Genomic DNA, 22330 nt, shown 5'->3' with positions numbered 1-22330 from the left:
GAAAAGAGAAAAACAAAAATAAAACAAAGCATTTAATTTAAATATTAGAATTGAACAACAACAGCAACAAGCACAGGCAACGACATCGTTTGAAGACATAAAACAGAACACAGAACAGTGATGAAGAAAACCGTGTCTCTGTCGTACAGAAACATTAATGATGAGGGCAAGTGGGTTCGAAGGCAAAAGGGCCGACGGAGTAAAGGACGAAGGGGAGCTTGTTGGCATCGATGTAGGACTTTTGAGGCTTGAGGGCGGCTCCAGCAGCGCCACCGTGGAGGGCGGAGGGTTTGCTGCAGGCGGCGACTGGGGAAGAGGCGAGGTGGACCTTGCATTTGTGGAAGGCGTAGCTGGTGATGGCCTTTGGTGCATTGATGAAGAAATAGCCGTTGTTGTCGGTGGTGGCGGTTTGGACCAGCGGGTGTTTGGTGTTCTGGCAAATTAGCTTCACGCTCGCACCTGCCATTAGTAATGATTTTACATTTACAGCCCTCTGTCATATCATGTGATACTCAATAATTGCAGCCTTTTTTCTGACCTTTTTCTTTTTATGGCTAAACATTTCATTTTTTTGAAAAACTAAAACAATTCTGTTATGTCCTCTTCTTGCATTTATTTCGAATTGTTCCATTAATTTTGGTTTTAAAATGTTAAGCTGGAAATTTGGTGTAACTTAATGAAAAGATTTTGAACTTTTCATGGTCCGTAGTGTTTGTACTCATCTAAGATTCAGCTTAGTTTGGGGAAATTGAAGTTAGTAAGCAGAGGAATATTCCGTTAAGGGTTTAAAAGGAACAATTTAGGAGGCTCAGAACTAACCAGCGACGGGAGTAGCGCCGTTAAGAGTGTCAACTCCGGCGTATTTACAGGCCTTGCAATAAACAACCCCTTGAACGGAAATGAAGCTTCTCAGCAACCGAGGCTTCGGTGGGTACATTGGAGACGGGGAGTGAGCTGGAGGCAGCAATGGGCGGACGTCACGGTGGTGTTCGTGGCCGGGAGCCGGCGCTTTGGTGGGAGGGAGGTGGTGAGATGGTGCATTATTTACCGGTGGGTGCACCGGAGGTTGGGCGTGGACATTGTGGTGGTGGCTAGGCGGTTGAGCCGGAGGGTGAACAGGCAAGTGGGTTGGAGGAAGGTGGTGAGAAGGTGCATTATACACCGGCGGGTGAACCGGAGGCTGGCTGTGGACATGGTGGTGGTGGTGGTGGTTGTGGCTAGGCGGTTGAGCCGGAGGGTGAACAGGTAAGTGGGTTGGAGGAGAAACTGGTGCCGGTTTTGGAGCGTGGTGATGATGGTGGTGGTGGTGAGTAGGTGGTTGCGCCGGTGGCACGGCGGCGTAGTGGTGAGGGGAAGCTGCGAGTGTTTCCGCCGCCGTGACGTCTTCGGCGGTGGAGACGGCGAAAATGGCGAAGGAGAGGAGTAAAAAGAAAGATTTAGAGAGAGCGAAATCCATGGGTTTGGGAATTTAGAATACAAAGGACGACAATTTCAGATTATAGGAGCAAAAATATATAGCGGCTTCTGGAAATAAATATAACGTTGAATATCACCGCTCTTATTTTTATCTTTTATTATTATTATTATTATATATTAATAACAAATTTATCATTATTTGCCCTTTTCCCTCGTATTGGGCCTTCCAGCCTCGTTTCTCTGAAAGCCCAACTTATCGGCCCAATAAAAACCATGGGCCATTATTGGGCCACCAAAGACAAACACAAGTGGTGGATGTAAAAGGGTACACAGTTCCCGTGCGAACCGTACCAAAGGCGAAAGCATGGTAGAACCAGGTAAAGATTCGTCCGTACCCTCTAAAAAAAAGACATTCCCGATAATGACCTCAACAATCCCTCAAAATTCCAACCTCCTCTCTTTCTCGTGTTTACGGATTTCGTTGTGTGGTTCCCACCAGCCATCACTCACCGTCGCCGTCACCGTCGCCGTCATCGTCATCGTCATCGTCATCGTCATCGCCACATCTCCCTTACTCGTAACGCCTTGCCTAAACTATATCCCTCTTCTCGTCCATGGAATCTTATTTACTGTCGCTCAATCCATGTTCTTCTACCGCCACAACACCAACCTAATTTACGATCCTCCATTTCTGAAATGTAATCTAATCTTGTCCCGACAGATGGGTTTTCATGTTTTTGTTTGTCTCCTTCATCATCCTATGGATTTCTACAGGGAATGCCGTGTGAATTGAAAGAGGCCGACATGTTTGAGGTCAGGTTTTGACTCTTCCTAGGTTTTTTCTTTTTTATTTTTCTGCTTCTTTTTGGGAAACTTGTTGGGGTTCTTTTTTTCGCTCTTTTGTCTTGGTTCTGGTTAATTCACTTGTTTGAATAGTTAAATGGGAGGGGGTAAATTATTTGTCTTTTGGAATTTGGGTTCTGTTTTATTATTATTATTTGGATTTATTTATTGGGGATCTCTGTGTGGGATTTGCCAGGCTTATACTCAAGGTGGGGTTTGACTTTGGAACCAAAGTTAAAAAAGATGTGTACAGGAGGAAAGGAATTTGGTGTTGAACGGGACGATTTGTGTTGCTTTGTGGCTTGAGAGGCATTCATATTTCTGTATCTGCTTGTTGGGTTTTGCTTTAACCGATTGTTTTGCTGGTGGGAGAAACAGGATTTGAGCAGCGCTCCAAAATCTCCATCGTTTTGTAGGTCTCAATGATTCTTTAATTTCATGAAACATCGAATGTTTGTTCGTTAGAATTGTTTGATGGGTTGAAGAAATCAAGCTTTTTGGGCCATCAAATTCATGGTCATCATCATACCCATTTGTTCCCGAGAACCCAACTTGTTTTTAGTCCTCCTCCTGTGCAGGAGGGGGGAGAAAATGAAGAACGTGTGTGGTTTGAAGATCTGTTAAGTTTCATGAACTATTTGCAGGAAGATTAGAAGAAAAAAATGGAGAAGGAGGCTAATTCTTGGCTTAGGAGAACCAAGTTCTCTCACACAGTTTATCATCGATGGGACTCGTTAAGATTGACCCCTGTTCCTTTCACCATCGAACCACCTCGCCATTCTGGCTTGAAATCGAGGCCTCAATCAACTTCATCACCCCAGAAACCAAATCCTGATATTTCGAAGATTCAACCAAGTTTCATATCCAACAAGAAGAGGTATCTGTCTCCTCTTCCCACCAGCAACCTCTCTGACGTTTTCAGGGAAGCAAAATCCGAGAGTAAGAGATTCTCAACACCAACTCCTCGTCTTAGAGAACAAACGAAGGAATTCAAGAACATGAACCCTCAAGTTTCTAAATCTGCCAATTTCAAGCCGTCTTTGAATACCAGTCCACTGAAACACCTAGTTACGGCAAAACGAGGTGATAAGTCAAAGCCCCGGAAGGACTCATCCTGGACCAAATATTTCGAGTCCGGTGGTGGAAGAGTCACCGCAGTCGAAACGGTCGATGACTGGAGTGTTGATCTCTCTGAGTTGTTTCTCGGGTTAAGGTTTGCTCATGGAGCTCACAGTCGTCTTTATCATGGAAAATACAAGGACAAACCTGTTGCTGTTAAAATTATTCGACAGCCTGAGGACGACGAAAATGGAGTTCTTGCTTCGAGATTGGAGAAGCAATTTACCAGAGAAGTTTCCCTTTTATCTCGTCTCAATCATCCGAACGTTTTAAAGGTGAATCGAGTGTTAGATTATCGTCAATATGTTCAATCTCTTAGTTTAGTTGATGTTTGTTTACTTTCTGTTGCAGTTTGTAGCTGCCTGTAGGAAGCCACCAGTTCACTGTGTCATTACCGAATATTTGTCTCAAGGATCATTAAGAGCATACTTGCACAAACTTGAGCACCAATCTCTTCCTATGCGAAAACTAATTGCAATGGCTTTAGATGTCGCTCGTGGCATGGAATATATTCATTCACAAGGCGTAATTCATCGGGATCTTAAACCCGAAAATGTTCTTATTGACGAGGACTTCCACCTGAAAATTGCAGATTTTGGTATAGCTTGTCCTGATGCCTTTCTCGACCCATTGGCTGACGATCCTGGTACTTATCGATGGATGGCACCGGAGATGATTAAACATAAACCCTATGGTCGAAAGGTCGACGTGTACAGCTTCGGGCTTATGTTGTGGGAAATGGTGGCTGGTGCAATTCCTTACCAGGATATGACTCCCATTCAAGCAGCCTTTGCTGTTGTGAACAAGGTCAGCTTTTTATAAATCACGTGTTTGTTCCCAGATTATCTTCTTTGTCGGGTTTATCATGCGAGCCATATGGTTCTGAACGAATCAATGTTGGTTTTTCAGAATCTTAGGCCTGTTATCTCAAGTGATTGTCCGTTGGCAATGCGAGCACTGATCGAGCAATGTTGGTCTGTAAATCCAGATAAGAGACCCGATTTCTGGCAGGTTGTGAAGGTATTAGAGAAATTCGAGTATTCGCTTGCCCATGATGGGACACTCAATTTAGTAGGAAATCCTCTGTCTAGTTTTCATCTAGACCATAAGAAAGGAGGGCCACTCCATTGGATTCAAAAGCTTGCCCCCCTACATCCTGAACCCTCACCCCGCCCCAAACCCAAATTCTCATGACCCTTCGATCCGTCTTGTAAGTGCAGGTTATGAGATCGTTCACTCAATCTCGACCTCGCCGTTGTCATCTGCTTAGTATTTGGCCAAGTCTTTGTTTTTGTAATTAAACAAGAAGTTGTTGACTTCCCATTTTTTGGCACAGGCTTACGATGCATATGTGTATCTAGCATAATATTCATGTTGTCGAGCCTTGATTTGATTCGGTTCGATTTGATTCTAGCTATGACAAACTGGCCAAGTTCACGGTAGGATATTGTCATACGAAACAACTTTACATGAATTATGCCACCTTTTGGAATAAGCTAAGCGTCGAAGTTATTTTTCTCATATTAATATTTAAATTATTTATAAAAAAAAAAAAATACTTGGTTGACCTTTTTATTATTTACTTAATGTTCAACTGGTATTTCTTTTCCTTTTTTTTTTTTTTTTTTTTTTTTTAATCTTTAGTGGTTGTTTTTTAAAAAATAAAATTTTAATTGTCTTTCATAGTGGTGTCAAGTCATCATTGTTAAGAATGAAAAATTCATCTTATATCATAGTTTAAAATAAAAAAGGTTCATGTAATGGTAACATAATAATTGACATTTAAAAAAAAAAAAAAAAAAAAAAAGTCGGCAACAAGGTTGGGCTAAGCCCATCTTCTTGATGAGGAAGAAAATGAGAGGGCCCATTAGAGCCCATTGGATATGAATCTTGATCTGAAATTAAGATTAAAATATATAACTTTATTATAATTACAAGTGGAGCCTTAAGAATCTGTCGGCATGTCAGCCGTTGCCACGTATTAATGAAGGAAACAGTGTGGAATATGCAAAAATTTGGTCCAGCTGGGGCCCAGGCGCTGAGATACTTATCTCCAGAGTGGACACTCTCTCTCTTCGGGTTATTCCAAAAAAAGAAAATTGTATAAAGGACACGAATAATTAAAAGAAAGAACAAGAAAATTAAAGAGCCGGATCACGGTTTCGTTCGGCTCATCGTCTTCCTCCCAAACTTGAATTTCAGCTGTGCAATTAGGGTTCCTTCAATTTCGGGAGCAGCCATGTTCGCAGTTTCAAATCCATAAGTAATTACGACGCCTCCACCGTCCGATCAAAATGGGATCGTCGTCGTCGTCGACTTTCCCCGTGATCTGCCTTCTTCACTCTGTGGTCGCAATCACGAGCGGGACGCTGATGATGTTCTATATGAAGGAAATTTACACGATTGGGCATGGGATCGACATCGCCACTAAGTTAATGGGCTCTACGCCACACGATCAGCTCCTGCTTCAGACCTCCGATTCGTTTTCCGGGTTGCTCCTCTTCGCAATCGGGTTTCTTCTGTTCATGGTTTCGTTCGTGAAGGACAGAGAATTTCAAGGGTTCTTCGCTAAGGGATGTACGGTGCTTCACGTCTCAATGGCGATGTGGAGGTTCTATTTCGAGCGAAGAGTGGAGGACCTTGCCTGGGATTGGCTGAGGCAGATTGTTGGTGACATTCTTCTTGCCCTATCTTGGGTTTTCTTTCTTGTTTATTCCTGGAGAGAAAAATATGATTAGTTTCCTGAGTAAATTGTTGAGTCTTTTCTTTTGATTCCAAGCTGCAAATTGCATTGAGATTTTCTGGGTCTAGATATCTGTTCAATATTGGGGAAAAAAAAGTGATTTAAATCTTCAGATGAACATGGCAGTAATGGGAAAAATCCATCCCACTTTCCTTTGTGCGTGTGTGTGTGTGTGTGTGTGTGTGTGTGTGTGTGTGTGTGTGTGTGTTATTCCACTTTCCACTTTCCTTTGTTGATTGATGAATATTACTCAGCTTAAAAAAACCAGTCCTTCTGTAAATGTTATGTGCTTAATAAGCCACAAATGAAATATATTTCATATTGATGCTTTGTTACTGAGTTCTGCATAACAGTGAAAGAAAAGAGCTGTGATTGATTGAAGAAATTTAGTGAAGAGGGCAGGCATTATTAGAGCTGCCAACTGAATCTTTTTAAGCTTTTTATCATGAGAATACAAAATTCTTTAGCGTTTAGTGCTGAAGTTCTGTATAAATCTGGTGTTCTTAAGTTTGAAGGATGCCCAAATCCCTTTCTTGGATACTAGGCTGCCCAAATCTGGTGTTCTTAAGTTCTGTTCAGTATGCGTTGATTCTTTCCTTCTTGCCTTTAACGCTCACTAATTGACAATCTTTACTTTGGGAAGGAGAGGCTGTCCAGATAATCACAAGCATTGTCTTTAGAGTTTTCTTTTGATTCAGTACCTTAAGAGAAGTAAGGGTTAAATCTTTTGTCTATTTTAATGATGAATTTTGAAAAACACCTATTTTTGGTCCTTATATCCAAATAAATAGCATGAACTCATATGCATGTTTAGATATGAGAGGCATTTGAGAATTGAGTAAATGAATATTTAATTGCAATATAATAATCATGTTCTTAACAAAAATTAGAACTTGATTATATATTTTAAACTTGAAAGTTTTAAGGATCGAAGTTCAACAGATTTTATAATTGATAGTTTGGATTGAAGTTTAATTAATGTTTGAGGACGAAAGTTTAGTTTAGAAATTGAGACGAGTATTTCTTACTGCACTTGAAAAAAAAAACTTGACTAAAGTTTGATTTTAAATTATCCCTCCCCCGACACAGCCTCCATCCCAACTTCATTCTCATGCTCATTTCATTTTTTCATCATCGGTATGGTTCGAGGAAACCTTTGCACGCCTCCGTTACCTTTTGAGAGGTCTACGCCCCATAGAAACTGTCCCTTGCCTCATAAGTCCTGACACAAGGTTGGAATTATAGTTCTAGAGCAGTATCTCACTGATGGCTAATCTTAATCAATTTGCATCACGTGATCCTACGAAATTCTCCTTTTAGGGGATCGGGCGGAGATTTTTCGTGAAAAATTTGCGGGGATCAAGTTCCCGTGAATAATTTTTTAGTTCATTTTTCAATATAATTTTTATAAAAAATTTGTTAAAAGAAGGTAAGACGTGTGTATATAATGTTTTACCAACAAATTCATATTTGAGTTTTAGTTTAAAAATTCTCAAAATTAAATTAATTTATTTTTTTAAGATATATTTAAGTTTTAGTTTAAATATTTCAAAATTAACTAATATTTTTAAAATTATGTAATTTATTTTTCCTGGACGGTTCGTGACCCCATTTGGACATAAATGTTACTCATTCCCTCCCATATTCCACGAAGGCTATAAAATGAAGCAGCAAAAGCTTACACTCGAGCTAAGTCGGCGGAGTTACAGGAGTCGGCGGAGTTACAGGGCGGCAGCTTCTGAGGGAGTAGTTGGAGGCTGAAGGAAGTGCAACTGTAAGTGTCAATGATCGCCTTTTGTTTTGGATGTAAACATAAATTTCTGTTCCAATATTTAGTACTTTCAAGAATCTTCCCTCCTACTTCAAAACCATTAGATGCACAACTTTGATCAATCCAACTATGAACAAAACAAAGTCTCTAATTACAGTGGAATCCCAACAACTCGCGCTTCAACATCCTGTAACTCACATTTTTGACTACCGACCCCACAGTCCAATCTATGCAGCGCTTCTTCAAGCAGGTCCTCGTCTGAGAAACCTTCAACAAGTTCACGCCCATATCATTGTTTCCGGATTCCATAGACGTCGATCACTTCTCACCAAGCTTCTTTCACTGGTTTGTGCCGCTGGTTCAATCACGTATGCTCGTCGGTTGTTGCCCACTGTCCCAAATCCTGATTCATTCCTGTTCAATTCCCTTCTCAAAGCGACTTCCAAGTATGGTTTTTCTGTTGATGCCGTCCTGTTTTACCGTCATATGCTCTTCTTGGGTGTTTACCAGTCGAATTATACATTTACGTCTGTTATCAAAGCCTGTGCAGATCTTTCAGCTCTCAGGTTGGGTAGAGAAATTCATTCTCACGTTGTGGTTTCTGGTTATGGATCTGATATGTACGTTCAGGCTGCACTAATTGCTCTCTATTCCAAAGCTGGTGATATGAAAGTCGCCCAGAAGGTGTTTGATGAAATGCCCCAAAGAACAACTATAGCTTGGAATTCACTTATATCAGGGTACGAGCAGAATGGATTACCAGCGAAATCAATCGATTTATTTAATCTGATGATAGGGTCGGGCTTTCAACCTGATTCAGCTACAGTAGTAAGCTTATTGTCTTCCTGTTCTCAGCTGGGAGCTCTTGATTTCGGATGCTGGTTGCATGATTATGCCAATAGTAATAGTTTCGATCTGAACGTGGTTCTTGGTACTTCATTGATTAACATGTACACTAGATGCGGGAATGTAAGCAAAGCGCGGGAAGTTTTTGACTCCATGAAGGTAAGGAATGTTGTTACTTGGACAGCCATGATTTCAGGGTATGGGATGCATGGTTATGGTGAGCAAGCAATGAAGCTTTTCAATGAAATGAGAGCTTATGGTCCTCGCCCTAACAATATCACATTCGTTGCTGTCTTGTCTGCATGTGCTCATTCAGGGTTGATTGATGATGGTCGTCGGGCATTTTCAAGCATGAAGGAAATATATGGGTTAGTTCCAGGAGTAGAACATCATGTCTGCATGGTAGATATGTTTGGACGTGCTGGATTGCTCAAGGATGCTTATCAATTCATTAGAAAATTTCTTCCTGAAGAGCCAGGTCCAGCAGTTTGGACTTCAATGCTTGGGGCTTGCAGAATGCATAAAAATTTTGACCTTGGAGTTAAGGTTGCAGAACATGTTTTAGCAGTTGAACCAGAAAACCCTGGTCATTATGTAATGCTTTCTAACATATATGCATTGGCCGGTAGAATGGATCGAGTAGAGATGGTGCGAAACATGATGGTTAGACGACGCCTAAAGAAGCAAGTAGGTTATAGCACCATAGAGATCAATCAGAAAACCTATATGTTTAGCATGGGTGACAAGTCTCATCCTGAAACAAATGCTATCTATAGGTATTTAGATGAATTAATGGGCCGTTGTAGTGAATCAGGCTATATACCAGCACTGGAGTCCTTGATGCATGATTTGGAAGAAGAAGAAAGGGATTATGCCCTTAGATATCATAGTGAAAAGCTTGCCCTAGCGTTTGGTTTACTTAAAACCAATCAAGGTGAGACTATTAGGATTGTAAAGAACCTTCGAATATGTGAGGATTGTCATTCAGCTATTAAACACATCTCTGTTATTGCTGATAGAGAAATAATTGTTAGGGATAAATTTCGTTTTCACCACTTCAAAGATGGTGCATGTTCTTGTCTTGATTATTGGTGATAATTTCAATTCATAATCATCAGCTTCAGTATTCTAGCTGTTACTGAGACTTCATTGGATTTACGAGCTAATCCACCACAAATCATGGAAAGGTCATTGCGTTTTCTAATTAATGACCAATCCTGTCACTGGAGCTCCTCGGTATTTTTAAATAGCTAGGCGATCTGGTTGTTAACTTGATCAGTGCTCAGGTTGTCAAGGCCCTTTTTTATTCGATGATTGATCCCTAAAGCGGGTACCAACCAGGTGTTTTCTACTCATTTGAAAATTGTAGCATCAGATAAGATCTCTTTGGTTGTTTGGAAAAGTGTGCTTATGCTAATTATGTTCTAACTTCCTTTTGAAAACAGATATGTATTGGTATTGCATTTATTCTGGCATACGGAAATTATTTGTAACAAGCAATTAGATTGTTGTCTTTTTATTCTGTATCATAATTCTGAGAAGGATCTTGCCGAGCTTAGGGATTGTCCATATGACCAGGGAGGATATTTTATCATCAATGAGAGTGAGAAGGTTCTTATTTCACAAGAGAAGATGTGCATAAAATATGTTTCCAAAAAAGGACAGCCAAACAAGTACGCCCTTTGTGGCAGACGTCTGGTCTATGGCTGAGTCACAAAATAGACCACCTAATACCATGTTTGCACACAAATGCTTTCTTGAACTAGTGGCAAGGGGGTAATGTACTTATCTTCGTTTTCTGAAGATTTAGAAGTTCTTCCTCGTTGAAGTAAAAGCTATTCTAACCTATTCTTTTTGCAATTCGTCAATGTTCTTTCAGGTCTTCAGGACAATACACACATGCCACTCTGCCTGAAACCCGAACTGAGATTATGATTATTGTTGTGTTTCGTGCTTGAGGATTTGTTCCTGATAAAGATCTTCTAGAGCATGTATGTTATGAATTCTTTGATACTTAAATGATGGAGTTGCTTCAGTCTTCTCTGGAAGAGGCTTTTGTTATACCAAATCAGCAGGTCACCCATTTCTTTGATACTTGTCTATCATCCTGTTCTTTCTCTCTCTCTCACGCTCACACCAACAATGTTTCTCGACTGTAGGTTGCACTAGACCATATTGGGAAGAGAGGATCAACAGTTGGTGTGACCAAGGAAAAGAGGATTAAGTATGCATTATCTCACTAAATTTAGGTCTGCTCCATTATATTCTGCACGAAACTATTTTATCACTTTTCAACATGTTTGTTATCTTGATGTCTCGGGTATGTCAAAGAGATTCCTCAAGAGGAAATGCTTCCCCATGTTGGTGTAGGTGAATTTTGTGAGACTAAGGAGGCATACTATTTTGGGTATGGCACTAATCTGATATACATGTATATATTTAATTTATCAACATCTAATACTATAATAGTTCATTGTCATCATCATCGTTACTGCCTTGCTAAATTATTTTTATACTATTTTGTCTGACTTGTTAAATTGTCTTACTGGACATTACATGTACCAGTTATATAATTCATCCGCTACTCTTATGTGCCCTTGGGCGGATAGCAGAAGATGATGGGAACCACTTTGGAAACAAAAGACTGGACTTTTCTGGTCCTTTACTTGGAGGCCTGTTTAAAGTGGTTATTATTATTATTTGACAAGTTTGTTTTTTGGTTGCAAATGTTATACTTTTCTCATTTTGAGAGTTTCTGATCATCTTTTATTTGTTTGAATCAGCTATTTAGAAAGTTAACAAGAGAAGGGATCGGTTACGTCCAAAGGGTCGCAATAAAAAAAAAAACAAAAAAAAACAGGATCTTATACAAGTAAGGATCAATCCAGGCGAGGCTTATTCTGACACCTACACTCACTGTGACATCCATTCATCATTGATTTCGGGCGTTTGTGCTTCAATTATTCCATTTCCTGACCATAATCAGGTTTGCTAGTTTTGCTATCTCTGACTGATTCATTTTTTTGTGTATTTATCCCCACGTAACACTAATCAATCTGCTATGGGTAAAGAAGCTATAGGAATATATGTCACCAACTAGCAATGTCAAATGGTATGCTCTACTTCAATTTCAAATAAAAGTTGTACTGTCTATATAAATAATCAAAGTTGGAAGCTTCAATAATTGGTATCTAAAAAAGTCTGGTTTGAAACTGGGTCAGCGAAATACGGGGAGTAGACGCCTTTCAGTGTGTGGGACTGGTTCATCTATTGAAGGTAGACATCTCAAATTCAATATTCTTTTAGTTTTCCTTTCTTGTCGGGCTGTTCACGTCTGTGACTTGTTAGGCTCGTCTAAATTGCTTTTATTAGCTTTTGGATTACTTCTCTTATCCACCATTAATGTACTAGATTATCAGCTGATCTCTTGGTCTAATAACTACAATTTTGTCGGTGAAGTCCCGTTCATTTATGATTTCTTTATATCTATATATATACACACACATCAGAATTGTTTGCTTGTAAATTAGTTTTATTGAATTTTATATTAAGTCTGTATGCAAATATTGGAGGATAAGATTAGACCCACATGGGGTGTTCCTTTTGCAATAACTACAAAAGACATTGCCTCCCTTCTCATATGGACAAAGGTCATTTGAATAAGAAGGGTGCAACAATCAAGATTCTTTTTTCTTTTTTTTAATTTATTTATTAGGATAGCCTATATTTCAAACATATTTGTATATGTTTAATTTGTTTTTTTTTTTTAAATGTAATTATGACGATTGTATTTTTATAAGAATACAACTTCCCCATTAAAAATATGTATTGATGGGTGTGAGGTTTTAGTTTTATCTTTTAACTTTTTCAATAGTTGATAGTATTATCATTTGGAGAAATGATTTTTGGAAGTTTAATAAAATTTTGTTACTTATTCATGACAGGGGACATATTCTCTAATGTGGTCGCCTCATATTTTCTTTAACTTAATTAATCAGTCTTAGTGGAAAACGGTAATGGAGATGTATTGCGGTCTTCTCTTGTTCAACTCTCACCTCATTTTTTTGCAGTTGATGTTGTGGATCAGCCCCTCTTCAAGCCAGTAGTTTTGCTCAGTATCTTCTGCCGATTGTCAGCTTGTTCAATTGACATTAGAGGATTCCAGTCACTAGACACAACATCTTTCTTCTCGGTGGTGAAATTATTATGTTGTCCAGGCTAGGACTACTCTAGAAGATAAGTAGTCGGGAGTAGTTGCTTCCCTTCTTCCTGTTGCTTGCTCAGATTTTGAATCTTTATCTCAGGTTCATCGATCTTCTTCAAGCTAGGACTACTCCAGATGATAAGCAGTCTGGAGTAGTTGCTCCCCTTATTCCAATTGCGTACTCAGATTTTGAATCTTTATCCTAGGTTTGTTGATCTTCTCCAAGCTAGGACTACTCCAGATGATAAGCAGTCGAGGGTAGTTGCTTCCCTTACTCCAATTGCTTACTCAGATTTTGAATCTCTCTCAGGTTCGTCGATCTTCTTGACATTTCTTCTCATAGCAGAATTTTTGTCTCCCTCTCACATGATCAATTGACAAAAAAAAAAAAAAAAAAAAAAAAAAAAAAAAAAAAAAAAAAAAAAACCCTACTGCAACCAAACACAGGGACCAACCATTAGTTTTGGGAGGTTTCTTGATTTTTTTACTGTCATCCTCTTAAGACTCCAATTTTTCACAACTTTTCTCTCATAAATATCCTCTTTTGCAAAGTTTTCTCCATCAATCTCATTCTATTTTGACTTCTTTTTCTCTTATAAATACCATTCCTTCTTTATTTTATTTTATTATTTATTTATTTTTCTTTATCGATCTTATTCTATTTTGACTGTTTTATTAGTGGCTTTTACCTTTATTAGTCCCATTCAAACATAGCATTTTTTTTTTTTTTACTAAAATTATAATCCTCAGTCTACTGTACTCTTTTAAAAAATGCTATCATCCTACAAATAATTCATTGGTGTGCGTTGTAATGGTCATATTTGCCATTACCTCGAGCTCCCTATTTAAGTCAACTCAACCATCAATTTATCTTACCCATGGTTAAAGATTAACTAGTTTGAGTATATTTTAAGTGTTTTTCAGAGTTTTTTTCTTTTCAAATAATATAAAGAAATTAAAAAAAAAAATAAAGAAAAATAGCTATATTTTTTTTTCATTAAAATACTCCTCTATTTGAACAGTTTGCTTCTACAAACACTGGAAAAATACACTCTAAGAAGTAAAGTTGAGAAGAAAATAAATAAATAAAGCAAGGAAAAATATTTTAATCGTGTAAGATAAAATTAAAAAAATAATCGCACTACACGACAGATACGCAATAGCTGTTTTCATGCCACTATCACAAAAATATCTTACCCCAACCAAAGTTTATTGATAATGTTTTTAAATTCTTATTGATTATATAGAATAATAAAATTGTTGTAGAAAAGTTAAACAGAGTAAAAATAATTATTTAGAGACTAAAATAAATGTTTAGAAAATATATAGATAAATAAAATAGACAAAAAGGAATACTAGGTCAAATATTTCTAGTGTAAAAGTTAAAATAGATAAAAACATAAAAAAAAAAAAAAAAAAAAAAAAAACTAAAATAGAATTTATGGTGGCCATTTGAAATGTATAGTAAAATTATAATTATAATTAATATATAGGGATTCATAAAAATAAATATCTTTTGAAATTGGAAATTAGAAAGTACATGATGTGTTGACCAATAAAATTATATTCGTACATTCCACGTCAGTTAATATATTATTAACCAAATAAATTATAAGAAAAAGTAGAAAACTCAAACCACCGCAACAATGATTTTGTGGTTCCCAAAGGAAAATATAATGGCATGAAGCATTAATGAATTAAATAAATTAAAGCGAGTATAATTAAGTGATAATTAATATTGATATCAACTAAGAAAGAAAAGTGAGTTAAATCCTGACATTAATTTTTAAAAAAATGTAGAAGAGAAAACCAGGATAAGAGAGAGGATGCGATGCGAGATTATTCCACGTCAGCTAATGTGGGGCCCATCAGAATGGTTAAAGAAAACGGAGGTTCGTCCATAAAGCCCCGTTCACCTTGGACGCTAGAATCACTATCAACTGGCTGTTTTCTCTATTTCCCGTTCTGTCATTTCGTTCTCCAACCTTTTCATTTTTGCATTAACATTGCCTCTTTTTGTGGGAAGCTATTAGCAAAAGAACTGCTGATTCTCTCTCACAGGTGAACCACTGAATTTGAACTTTCGTGATTTGTTTTTCGATTTTCTGCTCTTCTCAACTTGTGTTTCCATGCTTTGTTTCGCCGTGATTTTTTCCTCGTGGAGGTGGAAGTTTTGATATGTTTAGTAGTTTCCTTGTCTTTGATTGCGTTGTTTCATACAAGCTCTGGCGCTGTTGGATTTTCTGGATCTTTCATTCTGGATGTGTTTTCTGTGGCTCTATTTCTCTTAATTTTTTCTTTTTTCTGGATAAACCATGGAAGCTTCAACTTTTTATGTGTTTTGTTTTAATTTTGACAATCGGAAATGTGGTATTTGGCTGTTTGTATGATAATTCTATTATATCAGAACACAATTTGAAATGAAGTGAAGGCTTAATTCTTCTGGGCTGTGCCTCGTAGTGGTTTTATCAGAAATTCTTTAAAATGTTGGGCCTCGAGGTTGTTTCATATCTCTACTATTAGAGTTTTCCCATTTTATGCCTGGGAAGAGTAGGGTTGGATCCACGCGGCTCTAGTTGATGAATTTTCATCATTAGGAGCTGTATCAGGCAATCAATCACTTTCATCTGCCTTTTTCCGGCGGAAAATAGTCCGAACAACACACATTAACACAGTGGAGTTACTTCGGGCTTTGATGGTTTGATTTGGTTATCGAACAAGATGTGTTCTTATATGTCTAGCATTAGACTACCAACTAGGACGTAAATTCTGTGTCTTTTTCGTGTGAGTACATTTTGAACTGGCAGTCTGTGGGAGGCCTCCTCCCGTTTCCTATCTCCATCTTTATTATATGCGGCATTTAGGACTCTATCTATCTCGAGCTCAGCAAATTCCGGTCCGTTTGGGCTATTTCAGGGAAGCTAGAATAGGGTTTGGTATTACAGAGTGATCATTTGCAATTCTGTTTATTTTCACTTCTGGATGGAGTCTTAAGCATTGATCAGGGGGGAGAAAGGGAGAAGTGGTGTCTGCATTCGACTGGTGATTCTGAGGAATACTGATCTTGTTTCTGGAGTTCATATCTGATAAATGATAATGTGTCTGCTTGCATATCAGGAATTTTAGTGGACAGGTCATATTGTTCTCCATATTATGTTTATTATATTCATGGGCTGGCTAGGGGACTACATGCGTCAAAGAAAATAGGTTTTGGTCTCTTGTGATGATGAATTGGATCACAGTCTAGAAAAGTTTTTACATCTAGAACATATGCTAGTCACGACTTTCAAGCTATAGAAGTTTGTATTTGCTACAAATCATGATCCAAATGCTGGATATCTTGATTGATTGCCATTCCCAAATAGGAATAGTGAGATGGGGGTTTTCATGAAGATTCCTTGCAATTATCTGCTACTTTTTCCCATAATATGCGTTTTACTTCAAACAAACTCAATTCTGGAAGGAAGTACAATTGAACGAAAGGGTAACGGGCTACTAAGAGCACATTGAGGAAGACCATGTGCCAGGATTACATTCTTCCTTTTGGAGTTATATATGACTTAATTACTAGGTCCTCTCTTCTGTGTTTATTCGTTTGGCATATGAGTAAATAATAGTCCTTTCTTTTTAATAACTGGGTATCCCTGGCTCTACTTGTATTATGCCCATGGTTAGGTCTAAGAGGTTACTGACTGCTTTAATTGCTAATGCATTAAAATAGCTGTTCCTGACCATTATTTTACCAGCTGATGAAGTTCTACAAAGTTTCAGAGCTCCTTCAATTTGAATTCACCATTTGTAACAGCTCAAACCCATCGCTAGCAGATATTGTCCTCTTTGGGCTTCCCCTCAAGGTTCTAAAATGTGTATGTTAGGGAGAAGTTTTCACACCTTTATAAGGAATGCTTCATTCCCTCTCCAACCGATGTGAGATCTCATAATCCACCCCCCTTCAGGGCCCAGCGTCATCGCTGGCACACCGCCCGGTGCCGACTCTAATACCATTTGTAATAGCCCAAACCCACCGCTAGCAGATCTTGTCCTCTTTAGGTTTTCCCTTCTAGGTTTCCCCTCAAGGTTTTAAAACGCATTTGTTAGGGAGAGTTTTCCACACCCTTATAAGGAATGCAGGAATGCTTCGTTCCCCTCTCCAACCGATGGGATCTCACACCATTTGACTAAATGTTTCGTGTCTGGCTTTGAGTTTTTAAGATTTTACCCAACTCAATGGTTTGGTTGTTATTTTAGTGTTATTACCCACCCTCTCTCTAACCTAGTAATAGTTTGCTGCCAAGTCTGTTTCATTTTGTGGGTTGGTCTTGAGTATTTAAAATCTTTTAGGATGAGTTAATTGAGCATCTAACCACTTCTGGAATAAAAGTCGGTCACATGGTTGGTTGCTTTCAGTTGAGTTCTAGGTATCTTAAATGTCCCACCAATCTTCTGCTTTGGTAGTCCCTAACTAATCTGTTGTTTTTAGCTTTCTTCCTTCTTGCTCTAACCTAAGCTTCTAATTCTTTTTATAATTATTGTTACCCAAAACCTTTTCAGACGGAGAAATTTACCGTATTTTTGTGGACTTTTCCAGAAAATAACTGGAGTTGCTTGATCGATCCATGGCCTATGAACAGTGCTTTGCGCAAGGATGGAAACACGTCTCTGGTACAGGGGGAACAGATCGAGAAACCAACAAGGGTTGCTTTGATTGTAACATCTGCTTAGACTTTGCCCATGAGCCAGTGGTTACTCTCTGCGGTCACTTATACTGCTGGCCTTGCATCTATAAGTGGCTTCATGTCAAGAGCGTCTCTCTTGCCATTGATGAGCAGCCGCAATGCCCAGTTTGCAAGGCTGATATTTCCCACACCACAATGGTTCCTCTCTATGGTCGTGGCCAAATGGCCGAGGAAGTCGGGCCTGAAGCCAAAGCTATGCACCAAGATAACGTTGATATACCTCCTAGACCTTCAGCCTGTGGTAACCAGATACTTGCTACCCTCAGCACACACCAGCAGCAGCTTCGATATCGAAATCCTTACCAGCGACCAAATCATGACCCCCTTCTTTTTGGCAATTATGAAGAAGATTCGCCAGCTCCTTCGCTAAACCTCGGTAGAACATCGTTCAGTGGTTTTCACCATCCGGTGGTAGGAATGATTGGCGATTTCATGTATGCAAGGGTCTTTGGGAACTCAGACAATTTATACTCTTACCAAAACTCTTATCATCTAACAGGGAGCCGTAGGAACCGGTTGAGAAGACAGGAAATGCAGGCAGAGAAGTCATTGAACAGAATCTCCATTTTCCTCTTCTGCTGTGTAATTCTGTGCGTTCTTGTCTTCTAAAGAGATTCTGTTCCTGGAAACTCCCCCATTTGCAAGACAAGAAAAAAAGGAAGAAGAAGAAGAAAGATACTAATAAAGTACATCATTGTCTTTGTATTCTGTGTAAAGGTTTTTTGAGGTAAGCTCATGGACAACTATATGTTTATATACAATTTCCCCCCTACTTCTGGGTTATATAAGTACTTTACATACATAATCATATATGTACATGTTCATTATATAAAATATATAGCATTAAAGATTGAACTAATGACTGTTTATTACTTAGATTGTGTTCTTGTTATCTTAAACTCATCAAAATTAGAGGGAAAGGAACTAAGTTTTTAGTAGTGATGGAAAGATTAAATATGATGGTACCTAGGAACTCTGTTTGTATATGCACGATGTCAACACAGAAGAGTCATCTTCCATTAGTTGAGGTCATTCATGGAAATTTTTCCAAAAAAGATGACTCATTTGATTCGAAGCTTCATGGAAATTTTAGTAGTTGCTTGGAATTATATGAAGAAAACGCAGTCATAAGATTGCATGATTCCCGAGATAGGAAGCCCATGGAGTAGCCTTCTATCATGTCAAACCTCTAGCCGCAACCTATTTCAGTACAAAATCATGTCCCACAGCCATAGCAATAGTTAAAAATCTTCAAAATCTCTGAATCCTTGGCTTGCCATGCAGTGCCCTGGCCTATCCTTGTGCGGTCCACTACTCTGCAAATTTTATCGGAAGGTGATAGCGTTGAACAGCTCGAGGGTGTGGCCGTGAACCATCCTGTCTTTCGAGTGCTGAAACCCAAGCCAGTGACCGTCCCCTTTGCCGCCATGTCTTACAATCCACCGAACTTCAATGGATTCCACGCAGCTCTACTTCTACAAATACTAGTACTTGAGTGCGGTGCGGCCGGAACAAAAATAAGATACACCACTTCCAACTTCCAACTTCCAAACGCTACCGCGGACCTTTTGGGCTTTTGTGATGGCCCAAGTTGTCGATGGAGCCCAATATAGCCTAGCAGCCCGCTTCATTTTAAACCCAATCTCAAGGCATTTTCTGAAATTTCCTGAAAAAGAAAAGGAAAAGGTAAAAGATCAAAATGTTGCTGCCCAGGATCGAACTGGGGACCTTTAGTGTGTAAGACTAACGTGATAACCACTACACCACAGAAACCTGATGAAGGGCAACATGATGATTACAAATTACTATCATGTAATAAACAAATTTGGCCTTATCATGCACTTTGAGTTTGTCCCACATCGACACATCTGAAATGAAGAGAAGTACCCACTAGCTATAAAAGAAAATCAACGGGCTTCGTTGAAACATACTTACCTGGACGGGGCTTTTGGGTGATCATCGAGGCCCATAGCCTAGGTTGGTGACCTCCATTGCACTTAGGAGGGGTGCCCGCCTAAGGTCTGTCCAAAGTGGCAGAGCCTACGTCATAATTTGTGGTAGTGGGGGCCTGCGTTCGCGCGGCCCCTTCCCATAACAGTTAAAATATTGACATTCAATTAGATTTTTTGTTTTCTTTTTTATTTTTTTATCAGACTTTTTTAAATCTTTTTCGATTTCTATCTTCCATTTATTCCCCACAGAATAATCGCTTCTTTGGTCGGCCTTGGAACAGTCACGCAATTGTATCCATCGTCATTCATTTCACAGTACATGTAAGGATTTGCTTTCTTTGGAATTCCATCATCCAATTCGTGCAGGCATTCGATCTCTCTACCTCCAGATGCGAGTCTCGAGTAGTAGCTTGCCGAACCAAGTTACAGTTCCCCCATTGTGGTTTCCAAGTTACAGTTCCCCCATGGTGGTTTTCACTTGGGATGGCGCATATGAACGTTGTTCATGCTGTTGGTTCTTCTTTGGCAGAAATTGCATATCTGCTTGCTGTTCAATGAAATTACTGTTAAAAGACGTGGTTCATTGGATTGTCCTTATAGTTGGGTATGTCCAGATAGGGTTGGGTTTTGGAAAATAAAAACAAAAAAAAAAGATGTTGCTGCCCAGGATCGAACTGGGGACCTTTAGTGTGTAAGACTAACGTGATAACCACTACACCACAGCAACTTGTTGTGGACTCTTTTATAATTATTTAATATATTGACAAAATTTTGATCATTAATCACAATCATGAAACAATCACACGGGGCAGACATACAAAGGCAGAAGAGAGAAGAAAAAAAGTGGGTCAGAGTTCGCGGCCCTTCTTTTGAAATTAATCGTCAATTTTCAACATTTCATCATGGAAGACAATTATATGATTCTTTTCCCCGCAAAAACCATTCCTTAATTTCATTTTCTCTAACTATGTAATACTCTTATTTATAGATGCAGAAAATTAAGAAAATTTTCTATATAACTTATTATAAAAATATGATTTTGTGGTAAGTAGGAACATCTTCATGTGGAGGAAATTGTTAAAATATACAAGCGATCAATTTGAATAGTCGAGTTCACATTTGGAGTGTTTTCAATCCAATTGATTCTATATTATTCTAGATCATGTTTTTCTCATAATGATTACTAGAAGAACAATGGCTTTGATTTTACAACTATTTTGTTAACGTAATAGACTTCAATGGGTCCAAACAGCCTTGAAGAAAAAGCAGAATTTGGAAAAGGGAAATAAAGGATAAAGGAAACCTCTACCCTTTATAGAACGTAACCTGGTAGCTTCCTAGCAAATGGCTGCAGGTGAAGGGCTTATAAGTTGAGAAGCTGATCAACTTTGAACAGATTTTGGGTGTGAATTTGATTATGCAGTCTTCAAAAACCAGAAACCCTGCTCCTTTTCTGTCAAAGACTTATGATCTGTTAGAAGAGGCTGGAAGCTTCCATCTTAAAGCAGCAGATCAAGAGGAGGAAGAAGAAGAAGAAGAAGAAAATAGGATTGTGTCCTGGAATGCAGAGGGAAATGGGTTCATAGTTTGGTCTCCTGCGGAATTCTCTGAGGTTTTGTTGCCTAAGTACTTCAAGCATAATAATTTCTCTAGCTTCATTCGCCAGCTTAATACTTACGTATGTATTCTCTCTCTCTCTCTGGCTCTCTCTTTTTGAAAATGCCCCCATCACTTTTTATTCTCTGAAACATCTTGAAGAAGAATTATTCATTATAATGAGGATCCAATTGACCACTTTCCTGATTCGAATGCTTGAATTCTGCCTTAGAAATTGGATCTAATAGGTAATATGTTATCTATTTTATGTGTTCCTTATGCTCCCTCTCACATGGGTTTGGCCATGAATACCCATTGATATTAATGGAAAAGGAAATGAGATTTTTGATAGGTTATGATATATTTGAAACAGGGGTTCAAGAAGACGTCGCAAAAGAGGTGGGAATTCAAGCATGAGAAGTTTCAGAGGGGCAACAAGCAGATGCTGGGGGAGATTGTACGTAAGAAATGTGAGCCTAGTGTGTTTCCAGCCTTTCTAAGATCTTCTCATGAAGGAGCTGAAACAATGGCGGTTGGTCAGAAGAATGGCGACCATCTGCAACTAATGGAAGAGAACAAGAATCTAAGAAGACGGAAGCTGGAATTGCAAGCTCGAATAGCCCGATTCAAAGCACTTCATATTAGATTACTGGACTGTCTAGATCAGTGCATTAAGAAGTAGCCTACAGAGTTTTGCTAATTAGAAAATGGGGTTGGTTGTGAAAATTGAGAAAGAAAGTAATACTTTGGGTTATGCATTTGCTCCAAATTGAGTTTCCATTGTCCACTCTAATTAGTTCTAGAGAAGTTGCCATCTGTAAAAGTTGATATGAACAATGAACAATTAACAAAACATTTTATAGTTTATAAACTAATGCTAATTTATCCAAATAACAAACTGAAATACGCAAAAGTTCAAAGAATTGAAGTAAAGAAATACTTCGAGATTATAAACAAAACAGGGGAGTAGGAATGCATCTCGTTAGCCCAAGCTTTGGTTTATGGGATAATGGAAATTGGAATAGATCACACGTGATTAATTTTGAAGATACCAGAAGCTGCCAGAGGATTTCCTAGAGAATTTGGTTTGCAATTGGCCTACTG

At 38.6% G+C, this 22330-nt stretch overlaps 6 protein-coding genes and 3 non-coding genes across 16 annotated transcripts; 6 read left to right on the top strand and 3 right to left on the bottom strand.

Annotated features, from left to right (window-relative positions):
• Positions 1–19: 19 nt before the first annotated feature.
• LOC111780952 (uncharacterized) lies at positions 20–1530 on the bottom strand. The gene is made up of 2 exons (XM_023661320.2): positions 820–1530; positions 20–459 (listed from the first exon to the last, which is right to left on the bottom strand). Exons 1-2 carry the CDS (start codon positions 1454–1456, stop codon positions 155–157), a joined length of 942 nt encoding a protein of 313 aa, XP_023517088.2. The 5' UTR covers positions 1457–1530; the 3' UTR covers positions 20–154.
• Positions 1531–1676: 146 nt separating this feature from the next.
• LOC111781032 (serine/threonine/tyrosine-protein kinase HT1) lies at positions 1677–4820 on the top strand. Of its 2 annotated transcripts, none has more exons than XM_023661427.2 (4): positions 1677–2229; positions 2904–3653; positions 3730–4185; positions 4288–4820. In XM_023661427.2, exons 2-4 carry the CDS (start codon positions 2922–2924, stop codon positions 4570–4572), a joined length of 1473 nt encoding a protein of 490 aa, XP_023517195.2. In that variant the 5' UTR covers positions 1677–2229; positions 2904–2921; the 3' UTR covers positions 4573–4820. The 2 variants fall into 2 exon arrangements, with proteins under 2 accessions (XP_023517195.2, XP_023517194.2); XM_023661426.2 differs by having other exon boundaries at positions 2456–3653.
• A 703-nt stretch (positions 4821–5523) lies between these two features.
• On the top strand, positions 5524–6456 carry LOC111780988 (uncharacterized). The gene has a single exon (XM_023661374.2). The coding sequence runs from the start codon at positions 5673–5675 to the stop codon at positions 6114–6116; it is 444 nt and encodes a 147-aa protein (XP_023517142.1). The 5' UTR covers positions 5524–5672; the 3' UTR covers positions 6117–6456.
• A 1305-nt stretch (positions 6457–7761) lies between these two features.
• On the top strand, positions 7762–15003 carry LOC111781493 (Pentatricopeptide repeat (PPR) superfamily protein). 4 transcript variants are annotated; one of them, XM_087120081.1, is made up of 9 exons: positions 7762–10514; positions 10618–10813; positions 10898–11145; positions 11304–11424; positions 11522–11724; positions 11810–11850; positions 11960–12014; positions 12809–13252; positions 14743–15003. In XM_087120081.1, the coding sequence occupies exon 1, from the start codon at positions 8022–8024 to the stop codon at positions 9831–9833; it is 1812 nt and encodes a 603-aa protein (XP_086976207.1). In that variant the 5' UTR covers positions 7762–8021; the 3' UTR covers positions 9834–10514; positions 10618–10813; positions 10898–11145; positions 11304–11424; positions 11522–11724; positions 11810–11850; positions 11960–12014; positions 12809–13252; positions 14743–15003. The 4 variants fall into 4 exon arrangements, with proteins under 4 accessions (XP_086976207.1, XP_086976205.1, XP_086976206.1 ...); XM_087120079.1 differs by having other exon boundaries at positions 10898–10962; positions 11070–11145; positions 11522–12014; XM_087120080.1 differs by having other exon boundaries at positions 11304–11421; positions 11522–12014.
• Positions 13114–18537, top strand: LOC111781495 (E3 ubiquitin-protein ligase RMA1H1-like). Of its 3 annotated transcripts, none has more exons than XM_087120083.1 (2): positions 13114–13252; positions 17531–18537. In XM_087120083.1, the coding sequence occupies exon 2, from the start codon at positions 17559–17561 to the stop codon at positions 18285–18287; it is 729 nt and encodes a 242-aa protein (XP_086976209.1). In that variant the 5' UTR covers positions 13114–13252; positions 17531–17558; the 3' UTR covers positions 18288–18537. The 3 variants fall into 3 exon arrangements, with proteins under 3 accessions (XP_086976209.1, XP_086976208.1, XP_023517891.1); XM_087120082.1 differs by lacking the exon at positions 13114–13252 and adding an exon at positions 14872–15003 and having other exon boundaries at positions 17494–18537; XM_023662123.2 differs by lacking the exon at positions 13114–13252 and adding an exon at positions 14978–15106.
• An 841-nt stretch (positions 18538–19378) lies between these two features.
• Positions 19379–19451, bottom strand: TRNAV-UAC (transfer RNA valine (anticodon UAC)). The gene has a single exon. It is a non-coding gene; the product is annotated as a tRNA-Val (tRNA).
• A 154-nt stretch (positions 19452–19605) lies between these two features.
• On the top strand, positions 19606–19767 carry LOC111782343 (U1 spliceosomal RNA). The gene has a single exon (XR_002813093.1). It is a non-coding gene; the product is annotated as a U1 spliceosomal RNA (small nuclear RNA).
• A 517-nt stretch (positions 19768–20284) lies between these two features.
• Positions 20285–20357, bottom strand: TRNAV-UAC (transfer RNA valine (anticodon UAC)). Its single transcript has one exon. It is a non-coding gene; the product is annotated as a tRNA-Val (tRNA).
• A 364-nt stretch (positions 20358–20721) lies between these two features.
• LOC111782068 (heat stress transcription factor B-2a) lies at positions 20722–22081 on the top strand. Of its 2 annotated transcripts, none has more exons than XM_023662846.2 (2): positions 20722–21242; positions 21600–22081. In XM_023662846.2, exons 1-2 carry the CDS (start codon positions 21048–21050, stop codon positions 21906–21908), a joined length of 504 nt encoding a protein of 167 aa, XP_023518614.1. In that variant the 5' UTR covers positions 20722–21047; the 3' UTR covers positions 21909–22081. The 2 variants fall into 2 exon arrangements, with proteins under 2 accessions (XP_023518614.1, XP_023518612.1); XM_023662844.2 differs by having other exon boundaries at positions 20769–21308.
• Positions 22082–22330: the final 249 nt, after the last annotated feature.

Source organism: Cucurbita pepo, chromosome 19 (genome assembly GCF_057944985.1).
Source record: "Cucurbita pepo subsp. pepo isolate OVF chromosome 19, ASM5794498v1, whole genome shotgun sequence".
Lineage (NCBI taxonomy): Eukaryota > Viridiplantae > Streptophyta > Magnoliopsida > Cucurbitales > Cucurbitaceae > Cucurbita > Cucurbita pepo.
Note: the sequence above shows the minus strand (reverse complement) of the source record. Positions and strands in the feature narration are given on the sequence as shown.

Excerpts from the sequence above, each read along its gene's own strand:
- LOC111781495 (XM_087120083.1), top strand. The coding sequence starts at position 17,559 with ATGGCCTATGAACAGTGCTTTGCGCAAGGATGGAAACACGTCTCTGGT.
- LOC111781032 (XM_023661427.2), top strand. The coding sequence starts at position 2,922 with ATGGAGAAGGAGGCTAATTCTTGGCTTAGGAGAACCAAGTTCTCTCAC. Across the intron at positions 3,654-3,729 it reads ATCATCCGAACGTTTTAAAG|TTTGTAGCTGCCTGTAGGAA; the intron begins GTGAATCGAGTG and ends TTTCTGTTGCAG. Across the intron at positions 4,186-4,287 it reads CCTTTGCTGTTGTGAACAAG|AATCTTAGGCCTGTTATCTC; the intron begins GTCAGCTTTTTA and ends TTGGTTTTTCAG.
- LOC111780952 (XM_023661320.2), bottom strand. The coding sequence starts at position 1,456 with ATGGATTTCGCTCTCTCTAAATCTTTCTTTTTACTCCTCTCCTTCGCC. Across the intron at positions 460-819 it reads CGGCGCTACTCCCGTCGCTG|GTGCGAGCGTGAAGCTAATT; the intron begins GTTAGTTCTGAG and ends TACTAATGGCAG.
- LOC111780988 (XM_023661374.2), top strand. The coding sequence starts at position 5,673 with ATGGGATCGTCGTCGTCGTCGACTTTCCCCGTGATCTGCCTTCTTCAC.
- LOC111782068 (XM_023662844.2), top strand. The coding sequence starts at position 21,048 with ATGCAGTCTTCAAAAACCAGAAACCCTGCTCCTTTTCTGTCAAAGACT. Across the intron at positions 21,309-21,599 it reads TTCGCCAGCTTAATACTTAC|GGGTTCAAGAAGACGTCGCA; the intron begins GTATGTATTCTC and ends TATTTGAAACAG.
- LOC111781493 (XM_087120079.1), top strand. The coding sequence starts at position 8,022 with ATGAACAAAACAAAGTCTCTAATTACAGTGGAATCCCAACAACTCGCG.